Here is a 17813-nt window from a genome sequence, read left to right as displayed (position 1 = left end):
TTGGGTTACACGGTTTTGCAATCCGTGCCCACAGATTTGTAAACTGTGTGAATGGATTGGCAAACAACTTCTTTCTTCAGAGAACAAGGATAGAATGGAGCATTTTGACGGTGATAAATACAACGTTACACAATGAAAGCTGAAACGTCCAAAGCAAAACACAATATAGCATTAAGTCTACGCTTAAATCTAGATAAATTGGATTTACTTGGCAGATTTTAATCTGGCTTTATTTCCACATCTGCAGTGATGGAAAAAATATTCAGAAATTTTACTTAAAAGTAGCAATACCACAGTGTAAAAATAGTAAAAGTCCTGCATTCAAACTATTACTTACGTAAAAGTACACAAGTATTAGCATTAAAATATACAGTACTGAGTACCAAAAGTAAATTTAATCATTATGCTGAATGGCCCATTTCAGAATAATTTCTATTATTTGATTATAATTAATGATGCATTAATGTAAGCATCACTAATGTTGCAGGTGGTAAAGGTGGGGCTAAATTTAAGTACTTTATACTGCTGGGTACCTTAATCCATAACAATATGTCATCATTTATTGCTTGATTTATATTTTGTATTAATAATCTGAATCTACAAGGTAACTAGTAACTAATGTTGTCAAATAAATGTAGTTGAGTTAAAAGTGCAAGTAAAAATATTTGCCTCCCAAATGTGCTGGAGTACAAAGTAAAAAAAGTACAAAGTAGCATAAAATGGAAATACTCAAGTAAAGTATAAGTACCTTTAAATTGTACTTAAGTACAGTACATGAGTAAATGTTCTTTCTGAAGCACTTTGGTGCAAAACCTGCTAACGTTTTGTGCTATATAGGCTGAATGCAATAAACTGGAAACCTGATGCTGTTGCTGTCGAAATTCTCCATTTCTTGTTCTGTGAAGAAAGAAGTTGTTTGCCAATCCGTGTGCACGTTTTATAAATCTGTGCGGTTTACAAAACCGTGGGCACATGTTTTTCATTTGCTGTTTTTCTCAGATCTTTTCTGATGGTCTTGCATTCTTGATCAAACCATTTGTCAGCGTTTTGCCTTTTAACAGGCTTCCGTTTTTGTTTTATAAGGTTAGCTTTAATAGCTGCCTTATGAAATATCATATTGATATCATCAGTAGCCTTGTTTACACCATCTCTGATAGGGATATATTGATTTTTGTCATATATTGATATGACAGTCATCAGATCAGGTAAGTTCAAGGCCATGATTAATTTGTCTCCACTGTCTGGGGCCCATCTGTATAGGATTTAATTTATACATTTTACTGGGTTCCCTTTTTGAGCATTCGATCTGAGAGTTTAAAGGACACATATATTTTGTTGTGGTCTGAAAGGGGGGATTGCTGTCTGACAGTGAATGCATTGATAGTGGAGGGGTCAATGTCAGTTACTGCATAGTCTACCACACTAGACCCAAGAGGCCTAAGGCCCGACAGAGTTGCACTACCTCCCTGCCACTTTGGTTTATTTCAGAGTCAAGGTTCTTCCAAGGGGTGATGGTTGGTGTGGTAAACAGGGGAGACTGACCAAACACATGGTTGTTGCCCTGTGGGTCGATGACATCAGGTTAAATTCCTGTTCATCCATTCAGATCTCCAGTTAGAAGCACGTTTCCCTGGTCCTGGAAATAGGCTGATTTCTGAGTGGAGAGTTTCAAAATGTCTTCTTCAAAATAAGGAGAATCTACTGGGGATATGTAAATAGCATAGAGATATAGGTCTCTATCAGTTATGCCCAGGGTTCTATCTAATCTTAACCAAATGTGTGATTTACCCTGTTTTACTGGTGAGATTTGACGGCAAAGATCTCCTTTATACTACACCTAGACCCCCACCCCCCCAATGTTTTCACTAATATTACCACTGTACTGACTACTACTATTGCTATTATTATTACTACTAACTAACAATACTTTTATGTTGTTCTGTAACTCAAGTGACAAGCTGTTTTTGAAAATGTAGCCTAGTCTATCTGTGTGTGCCTGTGTGTAGAAAATGTAGTGTAAACTTGTTTGCATGTATTTATTACCAGACAGTGCAGGTTTGTGTGTGGATAAACACATTTTCATAAATATTTTTGGAACTTTGTATCTCCCTTTTCCTCTTGCTGGGATTACCTGATGGTCTCTCTACATTAACATAGATATCCAACAGTTGATCCATGATGTTCAGATGTACTGACGGTGCACTTTGGTCCTGTGGTGCCTGAAGCCCTCGAAGTCTGCAGTGGGTTTTTGAAATTATAAGTTACTTCCTGTTTGCGGCATATGACCCTCTACTTAACAGGAAACTGAGGGCTGGTGGTGTGAAATATTTTAGGTGACCACCTTTATCTATTTGGCCTACAAGTTGCAGCTGCATGATGGTGCTTTCCATTTTGGTTATCTATCTATCTATCTATCTATCTATCTATCTATCTATCTATCTATCTATCTATCTATCTATCTATCTATCTATCTATCTATCTATCTATCTATCTATCTATCTATCTATCTATCTATCTATCTATCTATCTATCTATCTATCTATCTCTCTCAGTGTTCACAACTGCAGTCTGTTGCACTTTCAATTATGTTAGAAAAGCGAGTGCTGCCTTATTTACACACAGGTGACAGCACTGGTAACTTCATTATTTAAATTTTCCAACATGACACCAGAATGTAATGGCAAATGACCTTCTGCTTTTCCACACAAGACAGACAAGCTGTTCCACACAGATTCCAAGTAATACAGTGAAATCATTTGAAGTATAGCTCCATCACAGCATTTGGTTCGTTTTTATTTTAATAAAAAGTCCCAACATTCAATACTATCAATTTTGCAATACCAAACTCTTGTACATGTACCTTTACACATCTGAATCCTTCCATGATACCTTATTGATTCATTTGAGTCATTTCTGACTCAAATTCTGACATTTCACAGCACAAGTAGCATAACTTAACAAACCATTTATGCTGAAGCTATCCAGCTATTGTGGTTAGATTTGATTAGTATTTCACCTCTCTTCCCATGACATTATGCCAAGAATATTGTCACTCATGTTAAAAGACAAAAGATTTATTATTAGATGTGGACAGTAAAAATGTTGGTAAATAAATTTTTAGCTGGGCGGGCCCTTCCTGGTCAGGTGGGGTTCAGAGCACTGTTGTTCTGGACGAAAGACAATAATGACAACAACTAAACTAACTAACTAGAAGACTAAATATAGATAACGCCTCTGGTCAAGAAATATCACTCTCAGTTCTTTTCTGTTTTAAATTATATATAGAAACAACACTTTCACAAAATACATCTAGCTCAGTGGTTATTAACCCCATAAAGACACTGATACAGCTTAGTCACTCAAATGTACAGAGTGTGAAATTGTTTCCCAGAATATACTGTACTGTATGTGAAATGTGAATTAGTGCATTCAGACTGAACACAAAGTGAATTTCAGCTTTGCAGGGTTTTATATGCTGAGTCATTAAGCCACCATCTTTTCACAGATCCAGAAGTCTTGATCTTCACATGGTTGATCATTCCAGCTGTTTACTGTATCATAGAAGTTCGTTTCTACACAGTCTTCATTTTTGCCTTCAAAACCGTTTGGCTCTCCGTAGCCCCAGTAGCTGAAATTATAAAACAAATCATCTTTAAAAAAAGAACACAACCCAAGAAGTGTTTGATGGACAGGAACATTCTGGAATGTGGCCAGGTTTAATTTGATATAAATAAAATGTTTCCTGTGAATTATTATAAATTATTTTATTTATCTAGCATTAAAATCTATAAGAAACTGTAAGGCCTTTAGTTTCAGCACTGATGTCATTTGAATAAAATAGTAATGCGTGAACCTTTGAGTCAGTGGAGTGCCATCCACCCATTTCCACGACCCGTTGGTTTTTCCTTTAATCAGTCCAATCCATGTCCGCTTGTGGATTTTTCTTGTGAATTCCTTGTTTACGGAGAAAAACAGTAACCAATAGAAATGGAACTGATTAAAATTCGTTCTACAACTCACATTCATTACATTTTCACCTCTTTCTCTTGTTATTGTCTCTCTTAACCTCAAACTCGTACTCATTCACACAATACACACACCTGTTCTGCTTTGCTGTTGATAATCATCAGGTCTGCACCTCTTTGCAGACAGTCATTTCTACTTTCTTGCCAGGATTTCTTGACAGAAGAAATGTAATAGAAACTGGGGCGGAAATACACCCATCCTTGATGGAAATATTGATCTGTCATGGATAACAACAAAGAGAACCTTAATATCTCAGAAATTAGGAAATAAAATCTAGACAAAAGCCTGGAGTTTGCCACCGGAATAATTATTTATTTACTTACTTTAACAGTGTTTGATTTACAAAAATGTAAATTATGCATTATAAAGCTCAAAGTAAAAAAAAGGACATGAAAAAAGGTCAGTAAATTTAATAACTCCATGTCCTTATGTCTGTCTTTAAATAATGAATTAATAATTATATTTTAAATTAAACTTTGTTATTCCTTTCACAAACGTGTCTGCCTCAGTAGCCACTTTACACCTGCACAATCTAATACAATCCAATACAACTGTTCTGCTATAAAGTCTACTTTTATGATGTTTGATAATGTTCAGGGTTTTTTTGACACTGTCATAGAGGTGTTTATTATATTCTATGTTTTATGACTGAGGTTATAATTAGTGATGGTGTTCTGCTGGACTGCATTATATTCAACGGCGTTTCTAATATTCTGCTCCCTTCGTGTATGTAAATAGTGAAGGACAAACATTTAGAAACATCTCTCAATATAATGTAGCCCAGCATTACACCACCTTTAACTATGACCTCAGTAATAAACATATAATTGAATTTACACATTTCTATCAATGTGCACACTAAGTGCGCACCGAGAGTGTAAATCCCATCTCACAGTTAATTTGTTTCCAGCTTTAACATTTACAGTTTTCATTTCGTGATTGCTTTAATTTGAAGACAGCTCTCTTTAATGGATATTTAAATCTTAAAAATTATTTGAATCAGACTTTCTGCACGGCCAAAACAAACAACTAAATAAAATCCAACCCACAAAGCACCAGCAGGAGCTCTAAGTGGCCAGTTGCTATGTGTGGGCAGACCTCCAACCTGCTCTGTGGGTTGGTATGACGAGTCACATCCTCATACTTACCAAAGTTAGTCAGTTTTCCCTTCAGCTCGTCAGTCTCTTCAGTCAGGTTCTTGCAGTTGGCCTTACTATCAGAGCTGTCTGAAAGAGCAGAAATACTTCATTGAGAATTCATGTGTCAAGCATTACATGACATTAAACCAACAATTTTGCCCACATGCACTCGGAGCACTTTTGGGTTCAGTATCTTGCTGAAGGACACCTTGACGTATGGACAGGAGGAGATTGGGGAACAAACCAGAGACCCAAATCTGTATGTGTAATTTATACTGGACTATAAGCAAGTTTAAGGCTGAAAGTTGTGACTTGGGTTTTTTATTTTAATGGCAAAAATATGACACATGAACTAACTGGAAAGTCTCATCCTCTTCTTACTTAATCTTACAGTAATACGTTCATTTCTAGTACTGTTATTGTGTCTCGGGATTGTTTCTGATTCTAAACTTCCCCAAACTTGTGTATCTGTCTGAATTTCAGCCAACCACAAATGCAATATCTTATGCAATAATAACATGAGATCAACTTTAGTGATCCCACACCGGGGAAATTCACTGTAGGTATGAGGAACTGCAATGTAACTGATTATTACTGAATTGGACAGAAAATGTGAGTGAGCCTGAGAGCTCAAACACAGAATTATAATAAATTGTTCCTATGGCATGGCAGTGATAAACACTGATAAAATTATATGTCGACAAAAACATACTTAGAGCCCTCAAATAAAATGATTTTCATATCTTGCAATGGCAACAACTGTGGTAGTAGCCAGATTAATTTTCTGGTCTTATAATAGATTATTTCAAAAACAGTCTGGGGAAACACGAGGCAAATGTAGAGACAGAGTTTAAAATGACTCACAGAGAGTGAGACGCAGGGAAATGTTGACAGCAACTTGTAGGATACACAGGAGTCCAAAGCTCACGGCAACCAGTCTGTAGAGTTTTCTCCCTGAGTGCAGAAATCAGACAGACACGCACACAAAATAAGCCCAGCGGTCTGTTCCAAAAAGCAGGTTTACAGAGTTATCAGGGAAATTCTGCTCTGTTGGCATTTTAGGAAGACTGTAAGTGGCCCCGTGACCTGGCATTGGGTTTTACAACCACACAAGTCCTGACCAAAATCTGCAGAAATTGTAAAATCCAATGTTTACCAAATTTGAGGATGTGTGCAGGCCAAAGTCAGGCAGTTCTGTAAACCGTTATGTATACTTTTCAAAGTGAACCATGTAAATTAAACAAAGTAAAACAAGCACATAGCAAGTAAATGGCCTACAGTGCAATATGACTAAATAAAGTGACATCACATAAAATCAGATAAATAATATTTTTATATATTTTCAGAGAATTTTTTAAATGAACATTTATCTATTTTTTAAATTTATAAACTATATTATCCATTTTGCTTTAATGGTTAAAACATAAAACGTTTGTTAAACTGTAGGATTTCTGTCTCACCAGGCACCGCAGCAGTCACTCCACCGCCCTCGCTAGAACTGCTCTTTTTTGCATCAGGAAGATTCACATAGTCCATAGTGATCTCAGATTGGTCTTTATGGAAAATCCTCGCCATATTTTACCCACCAACTGGAGAGTGACAATGGTGATGGAGAACGTGTTTTCTAAGAATGACACTGATGTATAATGCACTTCTTCTTTTATAGTTTTCTCTTTGCCAACATATTTTTGTTCTTCCCCCTTTTTGCTTGACTGAAACAACTTCTCAGTACTAAAGCCTTTGACCGCTGACACAGCTAGAACTTGCAGATTCTTGATTTACCTGCAAAGTGGAAGGTCTTAACACTTCAAAGAGGCCTTCAATTCCCTCTGTTTTACATCAGGGGTTCATTAGACTCTGTATTAAGTTATTTTTTGTTAAGCAAACTTAGGCCTTAAAATTGCCATAGAGTTAAATCCACACTTTTGTCAAATATTCTCTTTCCCCTTTGAAACAAGCACATTTTTTATACAGTTCTCTTCCTTGTGCAGTTTTGAAATATAAAATAACTTTTACAGGTGAACTGAATTCTCACATTTGCAGAACAGTCCTTTCATTATTTATGTTTCTTTAATATCACACAACTATTACACATCACTGCATTACTATAATACAGTTTTTCTCAGTCGCTTTGGTACATTTCTCGAATCAAACTCACAATTTGCAAAACAGTGCATTTCTCAAAACAATTTGTACAAATAGCAAAACACCATGGATAACCTGCAAAAGCCAATCTCTTACTCAAAATCCTTAGTTCATCTCTCAAAAGTAAATATCTGTGTCAATGAACATGTCAGTGCCATCAGAATGACAAGTCCTTGTGTCATTGTGTACAGATAAGACAGTCAAATTGTTTAGTCATGTTGTCAATATAACAGTTTACTCTGGAGGGATGTTCTGATGGAAACTATGGCTAAAGTTTTGATGACAATTATTGTCAATTGTAAGTTACATCTTAGTGTATGTGTGAGTGTAATTGCAAGAGAATGGAAAATATTCAAATTTACACTCTTACTGTTTGTACTGTATTTTATTGACAGAACATGTCATTGAGATACAGAAATGAAAAGACAGCACTGAATAGCACACAAAAAAAAAACCTAAAGAAGAAATGTGAACATAGGAAAAACTGTACATGCGGTGCTGTAGAAATTACATTAAGGAATTACAATCTTCCTACACCTCTTGACGATCCTGTCTGTTGGGCCACAAATTCTCATCCACATCACAACGAACATCTTCTCTTGCAATGCAGCGTGGAAAGAATCTTTTGAGTGTCTTATCCAGCCTCTGCAGGCATCTGCTGTGATGTCGTCACATGCTGCATCCATGGCAGCCAGAAGGGTCATTTGTGTATGTGGCTGACGATCGTATACTTTCCATCTCCATGCTGAGAAAAATTCCTCAATGGGGTTAAGGAATGGAGAGTAGGGTGGGAGGAACTCCATCAGCATCCTGTCATGGGCAGCAAACCATTGCCTGATGATGTTGGAACGATGGAAACTGACATTGTCCCAAACGATCACATACTTTGGCAGGTCATCTCCAATCTGACCCCTCTCTTGTTCAGGGATGAGATCCCTGTAGAGAGTGTCTAAAAAGGTGACAAGACGCTCTGTATTGTATGGCCCAATAATGGGAATATGCGTTAGCACACCATTCTCAGAGATTGCACAACCCATGGTTATGATTCCGCCCGTTGGCCTGGCACATCAACTGTAGCTCTGTGGCCGATGATATTTCGACCACGCCTTCTACGCTTTTGTTAGGTTGAAGCCAGCTTCATCCATGTAGAGGAAGCTGTGCGGTGGTTCACTTGCTTCCAGTTCCATTATACGCTATATCCAGAAGACACAAAATGAGTTTTATGAATTACATGCATTTTCATTTTGGCCAAGATACAGTTACATCAAATGTATACAGCACATATTTGCTATGGCTGTAGAAAAGAAGATGCAATGTGTCAAGTTCACACTTACTGTACTGTATATCACTATACAATGTTGTACTGTTTACTCTGAGGTACAGTTGCTGCATGCTCATACATGTTTTACCTGTACATATTGGTAACGCAGCTCCTTCACTCTTTCACCATTTCTTTCAAACGGAACAGTGTAGAGCTGCTTCATATTCATTTGGTGTCTTTTCAGCACCCTATCAATGGTTGAGATGCTGACTGTTGTTTTGAAAGATGTTGTTGTCCTGTATAATGGCACTTTTTATCTCCCTTAGTCTTATTGCATTGTTTTCTATTACCATGGTGCAAATGGCCTCCTCCTGTTCACGTGTGAAAAGGGGCCCTCTGCCACCCCTGTGAATTTGTCTTGCAGTCCTATGTGGGAAAAAAATTAGTAAGGAAAGTACAGTGTACAATGCCTATTGTTAGATTACATACCTATTCTGTCGATGAAAAGTCTGAATAATCAAGGACACAATTGTTCTTCCAACATTTGGCTGCACCCTTCGACCAGCCTCGGCCATTGTAAGCCCATGATTGAGAACGTGGTCTACGAGTGTGGCTCTAATCTCATCAGGAACGCGCATATGTCCTCGGCCTCTTCTGCCTCTTCCTCGGTTTTGCCTTCCAACTCCTCCACCTCCACCTCACTCCTCTTCTTCTTCTTCTCTCTGGCTGTTGACCCCGTCCAATTCCTTGTCCTTCCATTGTCAAACATTGTAACATTCTATTGCTCCGGCTATATATATATACCTGCTAGTTGATGCTTCATGAGAAGCACCTTCGTTAGAGAAAGTCAAGATTCACCTGGGAGCAATTTACCAATTCAGGACAGATTTAGAAAAAAGTCTAATGGAAATATAGAAAGTATAGAAATATGCTTGACATATTATGATAACTTGTTCAACCATTTTGCATGTAAAGACTTATGCTACGAGCTATAATATACACTGTAATAATACATATTGCATAGATGTGATATCTGGGCCCTTGTGAGCCATTTAGATCAAAATAAAAGGGATTTTTTTTAACAGAAACACTACAATATGTCCTATTTTAAAACACAAAATGTCATCACTGGTAGAGCTCGAGGTGATAAATCCAAATTTCCAATGCTGTGACCCAATCTGTTTCCTAATACAAAGCAGAAGTATGACACAGCAGAGTAAAATTACTCTTTCAAATGCTTATTTCAGATGATGGTTTTCAGTTATGACGCTGTTGTCAAAACATTTTTGTCAGAGCTTTTCCTTCCCTCCTTCTATCTTATAAAATAAAACCAAGACTCGCAATTCGGGAGACAGAAGAAGAGGAAGTTCTCAAAGTTTCTTAGACGTCATGATGAATTTAAAGGATGTGAAACCATGAGAACATCACATACCCAATACACCCAACTTTTATCTATCTATCTAGACAAAAATAGTATATTCACTCTGGGTACATGAACATACTGCATGGTGCCAACAACAGTTTAACAAAAATGAAAGAAAGTCAGTTTGGTCAATTGTTCATGGTAGTTTCATATAAGCTGATATGTACTGTAGCTTTCTCAGGCCTACTTCTACAGGCCAGATGTATGAAATATACGTGAGCAGGAAAACTATACTTACGGCATTTCGTACACATAAACTGACATTTATAAAAACTAAATGTAGACAGACAATGTGCACACACAGGTTTCTAGAGTGAGCAGAGGGTGATATGATGAAGTGGAAATGAAAGATAAGGTGAGAGATGTTGTATAATAAAAAACAATGTTCATGTCTACACAGTGATTTGTAAAATGCCAGTCCAAGTTACATTTACATACTGTACTTAATTTTGATGATGATTATGTATGTATGTATGTATGGACGGATGTATGTATATAGTTTTGTTATTTTCAGTTCATCCTTCATTGTGAATTTAAGCTATGAATTGACTGATTGTGTTTCCGACATTTGATTATGATGATTGAGGTATCACTGCCAAACATTTTTTACTTTTACATGTGATGAATTCAGTATAGTACAGGTGCTATAACTTGGCTATCATGGTCGTGTTTACAATAATGAAGGCTGCTGTAGCACTGTCATATCCTCGCTGATGCAACACAGTCAGTGAAATTGTACTTCTTTTCATGGACAGGACTAAGGGCTGGGGCTGGGGCACGTGCATCAAGTTTCACAATGGGTCAGGCTTATAATACAGACGCATGTGTATTCACAGCTTTATAAATCTGATGTGTACGCATAGTTCTGTCTTTGTGTGTTTTAGTCGTGCATCTATGCATCTGACCTCTGCTTTTTGAGGTGCAGTGTTGGTTCTGAGTAATTCAGTTTTTCTGTGTAGTGTATTATATTAAGAAAATAAACTAGAACAACCACAGTGAAACATCCTAACCTGCCCAATAGATGCAGGCACCTTCTCCCATAATGCATAAGAATAGTACTGACTGTACTGTTATTTCTATATTCACATCAGTCCACCATTCTTTACACAAACAGACTGTTTACATTTGACCCTTTCAATATTCTTTTTCTCCATAGGTGCATGAAGATGACTTTTAAGGCAATTTTGAGAAATTACACTGTATATTTGAGTATAACTACAAAGGTAAAAGGAAGATGAAGAAATGACATGTATTAAAGGTTTTGAATTATAGAAAATTAAATAGCTTATTCAGTCATTCAAGTGGAGCTAGTGTGACATATGTTCTACTTCCACATAATTGTTTCTTCCTCTATTTTGACTTCTTCTAAATCTGTTAACCATGTTGTAATGAGTGTATTAGCCAACCCTTGATGAAGACACGCATAAAAAGAGGGAACACGCAGTTCACTTGTCAGACTACCCTGAACTTGATTTCTCACCAAATATTAAGGCAACCAAGGGGATGCAGCGAATGGCGATATCAGATTATATTAATGAGCAACCAAGACGTTGGCAGAGACGCAGTGGGGATGCAAAAGAAACAGGTAATAACACACATTATTTTATTGTATATGTACTGTTAAACAACACAGGTTGATATAGTAATTGTATAGTAGTTTTGTTTTTAGCCACACTAGCATGGCCACACAACCTGTCTCCTTGAAATTACATTTGGATGTTGTTGACAAACCTTCATAATCCCAGGGTACTTTTTAATGTGTTAAACTCTGTCACCTCCTCCACTCCCACCTCCTGCTTAGAAGCATTAGTCTCTAAATGTGAGGATTTCTTTAACTTAAACAATACTTGACTTCAGAGCTAGTATTATTCCACCTGCAAATAGTCTATCCATCTCCTCTGAGAACACTGCAGTTCTAAATTCCCTGAACACCTTACCAGAACTTCATCATATTATCTCTATGAAGACCTCCACCTGTTCGCTCGACATTATTCCAACTAAACTCTTCAAAGAAGTTACTGGCATCATTGCCAGATCCTTCAGTCTATTACACACCTATCTCCAAACTCCCCTTTCTTTCTAAAATTCTTGAAAAAGTTGTTTTTAACCAATTGATGTCCCACCTGGCTCCAAACTGCATTTTTGCAAGGTAACTGCAAAAATTCCAATCTGATTTCAGAGCTCTTCACAGTACTGAATCGGCATTACTGAAAAATACTAACAACAAAAATTGAGCTTTATGCAGTTCTGCATCATCACCAAACTCAGATGTATTCTCTGTACTTCTGACATGGAGAAAGTCATCCTTGCCTTCATATCTTCTTGCCTCGATTACTGCAACTCATTATATTTTGGTATTACTCAGCCTTGTTTATCCTGTCTCCAGCTAGTTCAAAATGTAGCAGCAAGGTCAAAAAAGAGGGAACACATTACTCCCATTCTTGCCTCCCTACATTGGCTGCCTGTTAGCTACAGGATTGATTTTAAAATCCTGATGTTTGTCTACAAAGTATTAAACGGTGTCAACCCCTGTAATATTACAGAACTCCTGTCCCCATATCACACTGTGAGAGAACTTAGATCATCTGACCAAAGACTTCTGTCTGTCCCGAGATCCAGGACTAAGTGTTATGGGGACAGGGCCTTCTCTATCGCTGCCCCAAAACTATGTAATTCTCTTCCTCCCACCATCCGATTCCCCCCCACTATTGAGACTTTCAAGAATCACTAGCCTTTAACTGTGCCTAACTTAACCAGCTCAGGTATTTCCCCAGAAGTCTCTATAGGTCTGTGTTGTCACTATGGGCTCTGTGTAACCATGTGCCTTTACTATTACTATTATTATTATTATTATTGTCATCACCCTGACTTTTCCTCTCTTGTGTTTGTCTCCTTCTTTCTTGTTTTTCTCTGTGCGTGCTGTAAAGCACTTTGGATCAACTGTGTTGTGTGTAAAGTGCTATATAGCCCAAATAAAGTTGAGTATGTATTACTAATGTAATAGTAATATATCAATCTAAAATGTAAATACATTTTAAGAGAAACATTACACCAACAAACAGACAGAGACACTAGGAATGGTATAGCTGTACCATGACAGTAAATGTATCTATAAAGTTGGAAAATGTTGATACTGAACGTATCTGCAAAACGTTCCCTGATAACATGTTAATGTGTTAACAATACCCCCTCATAGCAATACGATGGTTATAGTTATATTTAGGCACTCAAAGCAGGTGGAGGTTAGGTTAAGATTGTGGTCTTGATTAAATATTAAAAAAAGTCAATGCTGACCTGACTAGACAGGAGATATTTACTTCTCAATAGTTGATCAAAACCACAATCTTTGCCTAACCTTAACCAAAGTGTTATTATTTCCTAAACATAACCACACAGACTCAGAATGTGAACCCTGGTCTCTTGTATCAATATATAGATGAATTACATAACATTAAGGAAGTAGTGATACCATTTCATGGGACCTTTAAATGCTAACATAGCATGATAACATGCTGTTGTTAGTATGCTAAATGCTAGCATGTTTGAAAACTTGACCACATTAAGACTTACTGGAAGTGTCAACTCTTTATTCAAGGAGCGTGTTTTGACACTGAACCTACGTTAGGGTGTTATCTGGTGTATTTGTTTATCGCCTTTCAAAAACCAAGTATTAGTGTAAGCAGTGGATTTCATGTGTTTGTCTGCTCTAATGTAAACCACAAACATTAACCTGCCTGGCTACAACAGTAGTGGCCTGGCGCTAGCATGACTTCCAAGGCCAAGACTTAGCACCCTTAGACCCTAACCCTGACAAACTATATTTTACAGTAAATAAAGTCTTGCTCAGGACTGTCCACTGTGTGAAAGCCAGTGTAACAATGGTCTCAGATACTACTAACAGCTATATCAGATTTAGGGTTAATGTTAATGTCTCTATCCTTCTCTGTATTGGGTTTGGGAGTTAACCTGAGAACTCACAGGTTGTCCTCATCCTCAGAACCTTTTCTATTGTAAAAGCGAAACATACTTGCTGTACTGTGCACACACAGTTTTCTTGTGCAAAGACTTTTCTTCTTTCTTTCTTTCTGGACGTTATCGGTGGACGTTTTGGATTTTTACTTCCAAATAAATTGGGTCAAATAATCTTTCAAAACTATTGGCTTGTTTACAACCTGTCTGTCATTGTAGCAATGTCAAATATTAATTTGGGAGTAATGCTGTAACTGACAGAAACAAAGCCCAAAGCTGCAAAAATAAGACCCAAGTTGTAATAAAATGTAACTATCCTAACGTTTGTTGTTTAACTAACTTGATAAACTTTATATAGTAAAAGTTCAAGTATAAAGAATAGATGTCTCTTCATTTATGGTACGTCAACAATACATTACAGCCTCACGTGGCTGCTACTGTGGTTATAGACTTTTATTGTTGTTAGTCTATGTGTGTTGATTTTGCAGAGCGAAGACTCTGTCAGCTGCTTTTCCTCAGCTTTGGCGTGCTGTGTATCTTACAAGCCACTCTCAATGTTGCTCTACGCCTTACTTGTGAGTATAGTTTCTTGACAGTTGCATAGACAACATCACAATACTGCAAATACACACACACACACACACTGTGTGGAGTAATTTGACATGTTGCTGTCAAACTTTTTTCACAAAAGCCTGAAAATTATTTTTGCTTTAACTTAATTTTAAAAATAATTTTAAATGGAAGTTTTTGTTTCTATACTATCAGTGTACTCAAACAAGGAATCGACCCACTCAGGCTGCAACGTAACTCATTTTAGTGACCAAAACCAGGTGAAGGAGGTGCAAATGGATTGTAAGTACAACAGATTACAAGAAAGACTCAACGCCTTGACCAGAGACAGGGACCTGCTTGAAAACCGAAACACCGAACTCACCAACACGATAAAGGCAGTGGAGGAGGACAGGGACAGATGGAAAATGAAGCTGAGGGGTGAGAAAAAATCTTCTGACCTTAACTTTCATTCTGATCTAAAGTAATCTGCCTACTTTCTGTCTGTAAGCTACCCACTGAGTTTTTGCTGTGATTACGGTGACATCTCGTGGTAACTACCTAGTGCTTCTTGTGCTGGGAAAGTTAAAAAGCATCAACCCTTGTTCAGTAAAGTTGCTTAGAAAGCTATTTAGAACAGCAAATATGAAAGCTTTAAATGTACTGGCGTTAGCGGCATTTAGGGACAGTTACTGCCTTGCAGTTTCTTTTCTGATACTAGCACCAGGAGTCATTTTATGTAAGAAATTACTAGTTATGTGTATAGCTATCATTCTACATATGAATATGTCTTTGTAATTGATGACTGTACAGTTGTAGTTATATAGTTATATAGTTGTAGTCTGTTATGTAGGTACTAATTACAAGTAGTGTTTTATGGTCACAGATACACAATGCAATATTTACATTTATTGTCTAAGTTAAATTAATTGTCAAAGTTGGAGTTATATTTGTACTTATGGCTCCCTATCCAAATGCCTCAGAGTCTAATCTGTGATGTGTGTGTTTATTTTGTACTCCAGAGCTGAGTGGTTGTGCGTCCTCTCAGCAGTGTCCTGCAGATTGGAAGGAGATCAACTCCAGATGTTACTTCCTTTCCACTGAGAGTAAAACATGGGAGGACAGCAGAACATATTGTCTGAGTAAAGATGCTGACCTGGTGGTGATCAACAGCGAAGAGGAACAGGTACAGTACTGTAAATCTGTGTCTGGGTCCGTGTGCATGTGTGTATGCCATTCTTCTTGAACTTTTGAAGTCATAGTTTCATTCACCATGATCTCAATCAACAGAGGGCTTTGTACCGTCTGGATGGGAAAGTCGATCTCTTGTTCTGGATTGGTCTGTATGACACAGCTGGGACCTTTAAATGGGTGGATGGATCTGCGCTGACCAGACCGTAAGGCCTTTCGAATGACCATGAATGTTTCTGCTAGAAAGGTTGACTCAAATAAGACCTCGGTATCACAGAAATAAATGCTGTGTACCAGTCCTAGGCTCTAAAGAGCTTCAAAAACAGACCAATAGAAAACCATCCTAAACCCAATGTGCATAAATAAGTTTTAAAGAGACCTGATCTGACAGGGTATGGAAGATCTAAAATGCCTAAATTAAGGCAAGGCAAGTTTATTTGTATAACACATTTCACCAACAAGGCAATTTAAAGTGCTTTACATAAAACATAAAAGCAACATAGGGCAATACTTTCCTACATGGACTTTGACACTCTTTATGCTTCCTCATCTGACTTCCTCCTTTGATCCCGTCATAATTACTGAAGCCACTAGAGGTCGCCGCCTAATGATAAATGTAACTGCCTCGTGGCTACCTGTTACGTGGGTTATATACAAATTATAGTGCATTACTTTTCGTAGGTATAACTACGAAAAATAAATGAGAATAGCCTCAAAAAGGAAAACATATAACTACTTGTATTGTATTTCACTATTTCTTTGTTTGAATTGCTTTAATTTAGACATTTTAAATCTTCCATAACAGAGATTCAAAGACAGTCAGATCCAATGTGAATAGACCTGAGGATAATTAGACCCAATTCAAAATGTGATTAACCTTAATAGTAAATAAAGTTTAGTTAAAACAGTTTAATTATCTAACAAGCCATCATCCTCATTAAGTTAGTCCTGACATGTTAGCAAAACACCAATTTCAGTTTTGGAAGGAGAAATACTGTATGTGTGTATATTAAACTGTATCTCTCTGCGCTCCATCACTGTACTGCCATTTAGATTTTGGCAGTCTGGCCAGCCGGATCGTGGTGGTCCCAACAACAGAGAGGACTGTGTGGAGATGTATCACTTCAACCAAGTGGTGGCCAGCTGGAATGACGCCCCCTGTGGAGCCAAGCGGCGCTGGCTGTGTGAGAAAGATCCATATACCAGTTCATAGTATCAGCTCAAGAACATACTATTATGTACATGTGCTTTTGCATGCTGCAAAACAAAGAAGTTCACATTTAAAACAATTGTGAATGAAAAAACTTTCAGCTACTTTGTGAAATTAAATTATACGATGTGCTTAGTGGCATACTTTGTGTTGCTTGGAGGTCTTTTGTGATACACGTTGTGCTAAATTTAATGTATATAATGTATTTTTTTATGGTATATTTTTGTCTTCAATAGCTTTAGTGGGGCCCTTCATTTGTTAACCAACATAATATATAAATTAATAGAAATAGAAAAATCAGTTAAGGATCAATAATACATACTAATGTAATGTTATTTAGTTCCCATTTACCCTATGGATTCGGATTGATTGATATATTATATGAATATCATTTAAAGCAGGTTCGTGTAGAGAATTTGTCAGGGGAGGTTAAGATGTTATGCACAATCTGACCAAGATGTTCCCCTGGAGATGCCAAAGCAGCTATTAAACACAATTCATGTTATTATTATTTATTATTATAGTGTAAACAAGACAACAAATACAAAATAAAATAATTTGATGATAGTTTGTGTTCTTATAGCATCAATACTTTTCTGTCAACTTTTCTCCTTCTTCTGTCAATTTGTTGTTGGATCACAGACTCAGGAGGCAGGACAGGTGAGGTAGATGCTCAACACAAAGGCAAGAGATCAGGCAAAGGGGCAGATCAAGAGATTATCAAAGTGCTTCCAGGTCTCCTGATCTAGGCATTTATTACAAATGCCTAAAAGTTTGATGGGTTTCCCTTCCATGCACATGAAATGCTACTAAAAGAGTCAATATTTGCAAGTAATTTGTTTCCGAAAGCCAGTCCATCCTGTCACACTGAAGGAGCGCTGAAGAAAGTCACTTTAATCT

The 17813-nt window shown here is 37.2% G+C and overlaps 2 protein-coding genes across 4 annotated transcripts; one reads left to right on the top strand and one right to left on the bottom strand.

The window, feature by feature from the left end:
- Positions 1-2772: 2772 nt before the first annotated feature.
- On the bottom strand, positions 2773-6806 carry LOC122873354 (CD209 antigen-like protein A). Its single transcript, XM_044189987.1, has 6 exons — positions 6626-6806; positions 6030-6119; positions 5175-5252; positions 4101-4243; positions 3854-3954; positions 2773-3628 (listed from the first exon to the last, which is right to left on the bottom strand). Exons 1-6 carry the CDS (start codon positions 6738-6740, stop codon positions 3484-3486), a joined length of 672 nt encoding a protein of 223 aa, XP_044045922.1. The 5' UTR covers positions 6741-6806; the 3' UTR covers positions 2773-3483.
- A 4620-nt stretch (positions 6807-11426) lies between these two features.
- Positions 11427-17480, top strand: LOC122873352 (C-type lectin domain family 4 member M-like). Of its 3 annotated transcripts, none has more exons than XM_044189981.1 (6): positions 11427-11579; positions 14452-14538; positions 14729-14953; positions 15535-15698; positions 15803-15909; positions 16757-17480. In XM_044189981.1, exons 1-6 carry the CDS (start codon positions 11498-11500, stop codon positions 16914-16916), a joined length of 825 nt encoding a protein of 274 aa, XP_044045916.1. In that variant the 5' UTR covers positions 11427-11497; the 3' UTR covers positions 16917-17480. The 3 variants fall into 3 exon arrangements, with proteins under 3 accessions (XP_044045916.1, XP_044045917.1, XP_044045915.1); XM_044189980.1 differs by having other exon boundaries at positions 11438-11579; positions 14430-14538; XM_044189982.1 differs by lacking the exon at positions 14452-14538 and having other exon boundaries at positions 11436-11579; positions 14743-14953.
- Positions 17481-17813: the final 333 nt, after the last annotated feature.

Source organism: Siniperca chuatsi, linkage group LG3 (assembly GCF_020085105.1).
Source record: "Siniperca chuatsi isolate FFG_IHB_CAS linkage group LG3, ASM2008510v1, whole genome shotgun sequence".
NCBI classification, from domain to species: Eukaryota; Metazoa; Chordata; class Actinopteri; order Centrarchiformes; family Sinipercidae; genus Siniperca; species Siniperca chuatsi.
The sequence above is the reverse complement of the archived record's forward strand: the minus strand, read 5'-3'. Positions and strand labels throughout refer to the sequence as shown.

What these genes read in the sequence shown, in the direction of transcription:
- LOC122873354 (XM_044189987.1), bottom strand. Translation starts at nt 6,740, where the DNA reads ATGGCGAGGATTTTCCATAAAGACCAATCTGAGATCACTATGGACTAT. An exon ending in AGTGACTGCTGCGGTGCCTG is followed by an intron (nt 6,120 to 6,625) that starts GTGAGACAGAAA and finishes TTCTGCACTCAG; the next exon opens with GGAGAAAACTCTACAGACTG. An exon ending in TCAACAGCAAAGCAGAACAG is followed by an intron (nt 3,955 to 4,100) that starts GTGTGTGTATTG and finishes TCCGTAAACAAG; the next exon opens with GAATTCACAAGAAAAATCCA.
- LOC122873352 (XM_044189981.1), top strand. Translation starts at nt 11,498, where the DNA reads ATGCAGCGAATGGCGATATCAGATTATATTAATGAGCAACCAAGACGT. An exon ending in TCAACAGCGAAGAGGAACAG is followed by an intron (nt 15,699 to 15,802) that starts GTACAGTACTGT and finishes CTCAATCAACAG; the next exon opens with AGGGCTTTGTACCGTCTGGA. An exon ending in GGATCTGCGCTGACCAGACC is followed by an intron (nt 15,910 to 16,756) that starts GTAAGGCCTTTC and finishes ACTGCCATTTAG; the next exon opens with ATTTTGGCAGTCTGGCCAGC.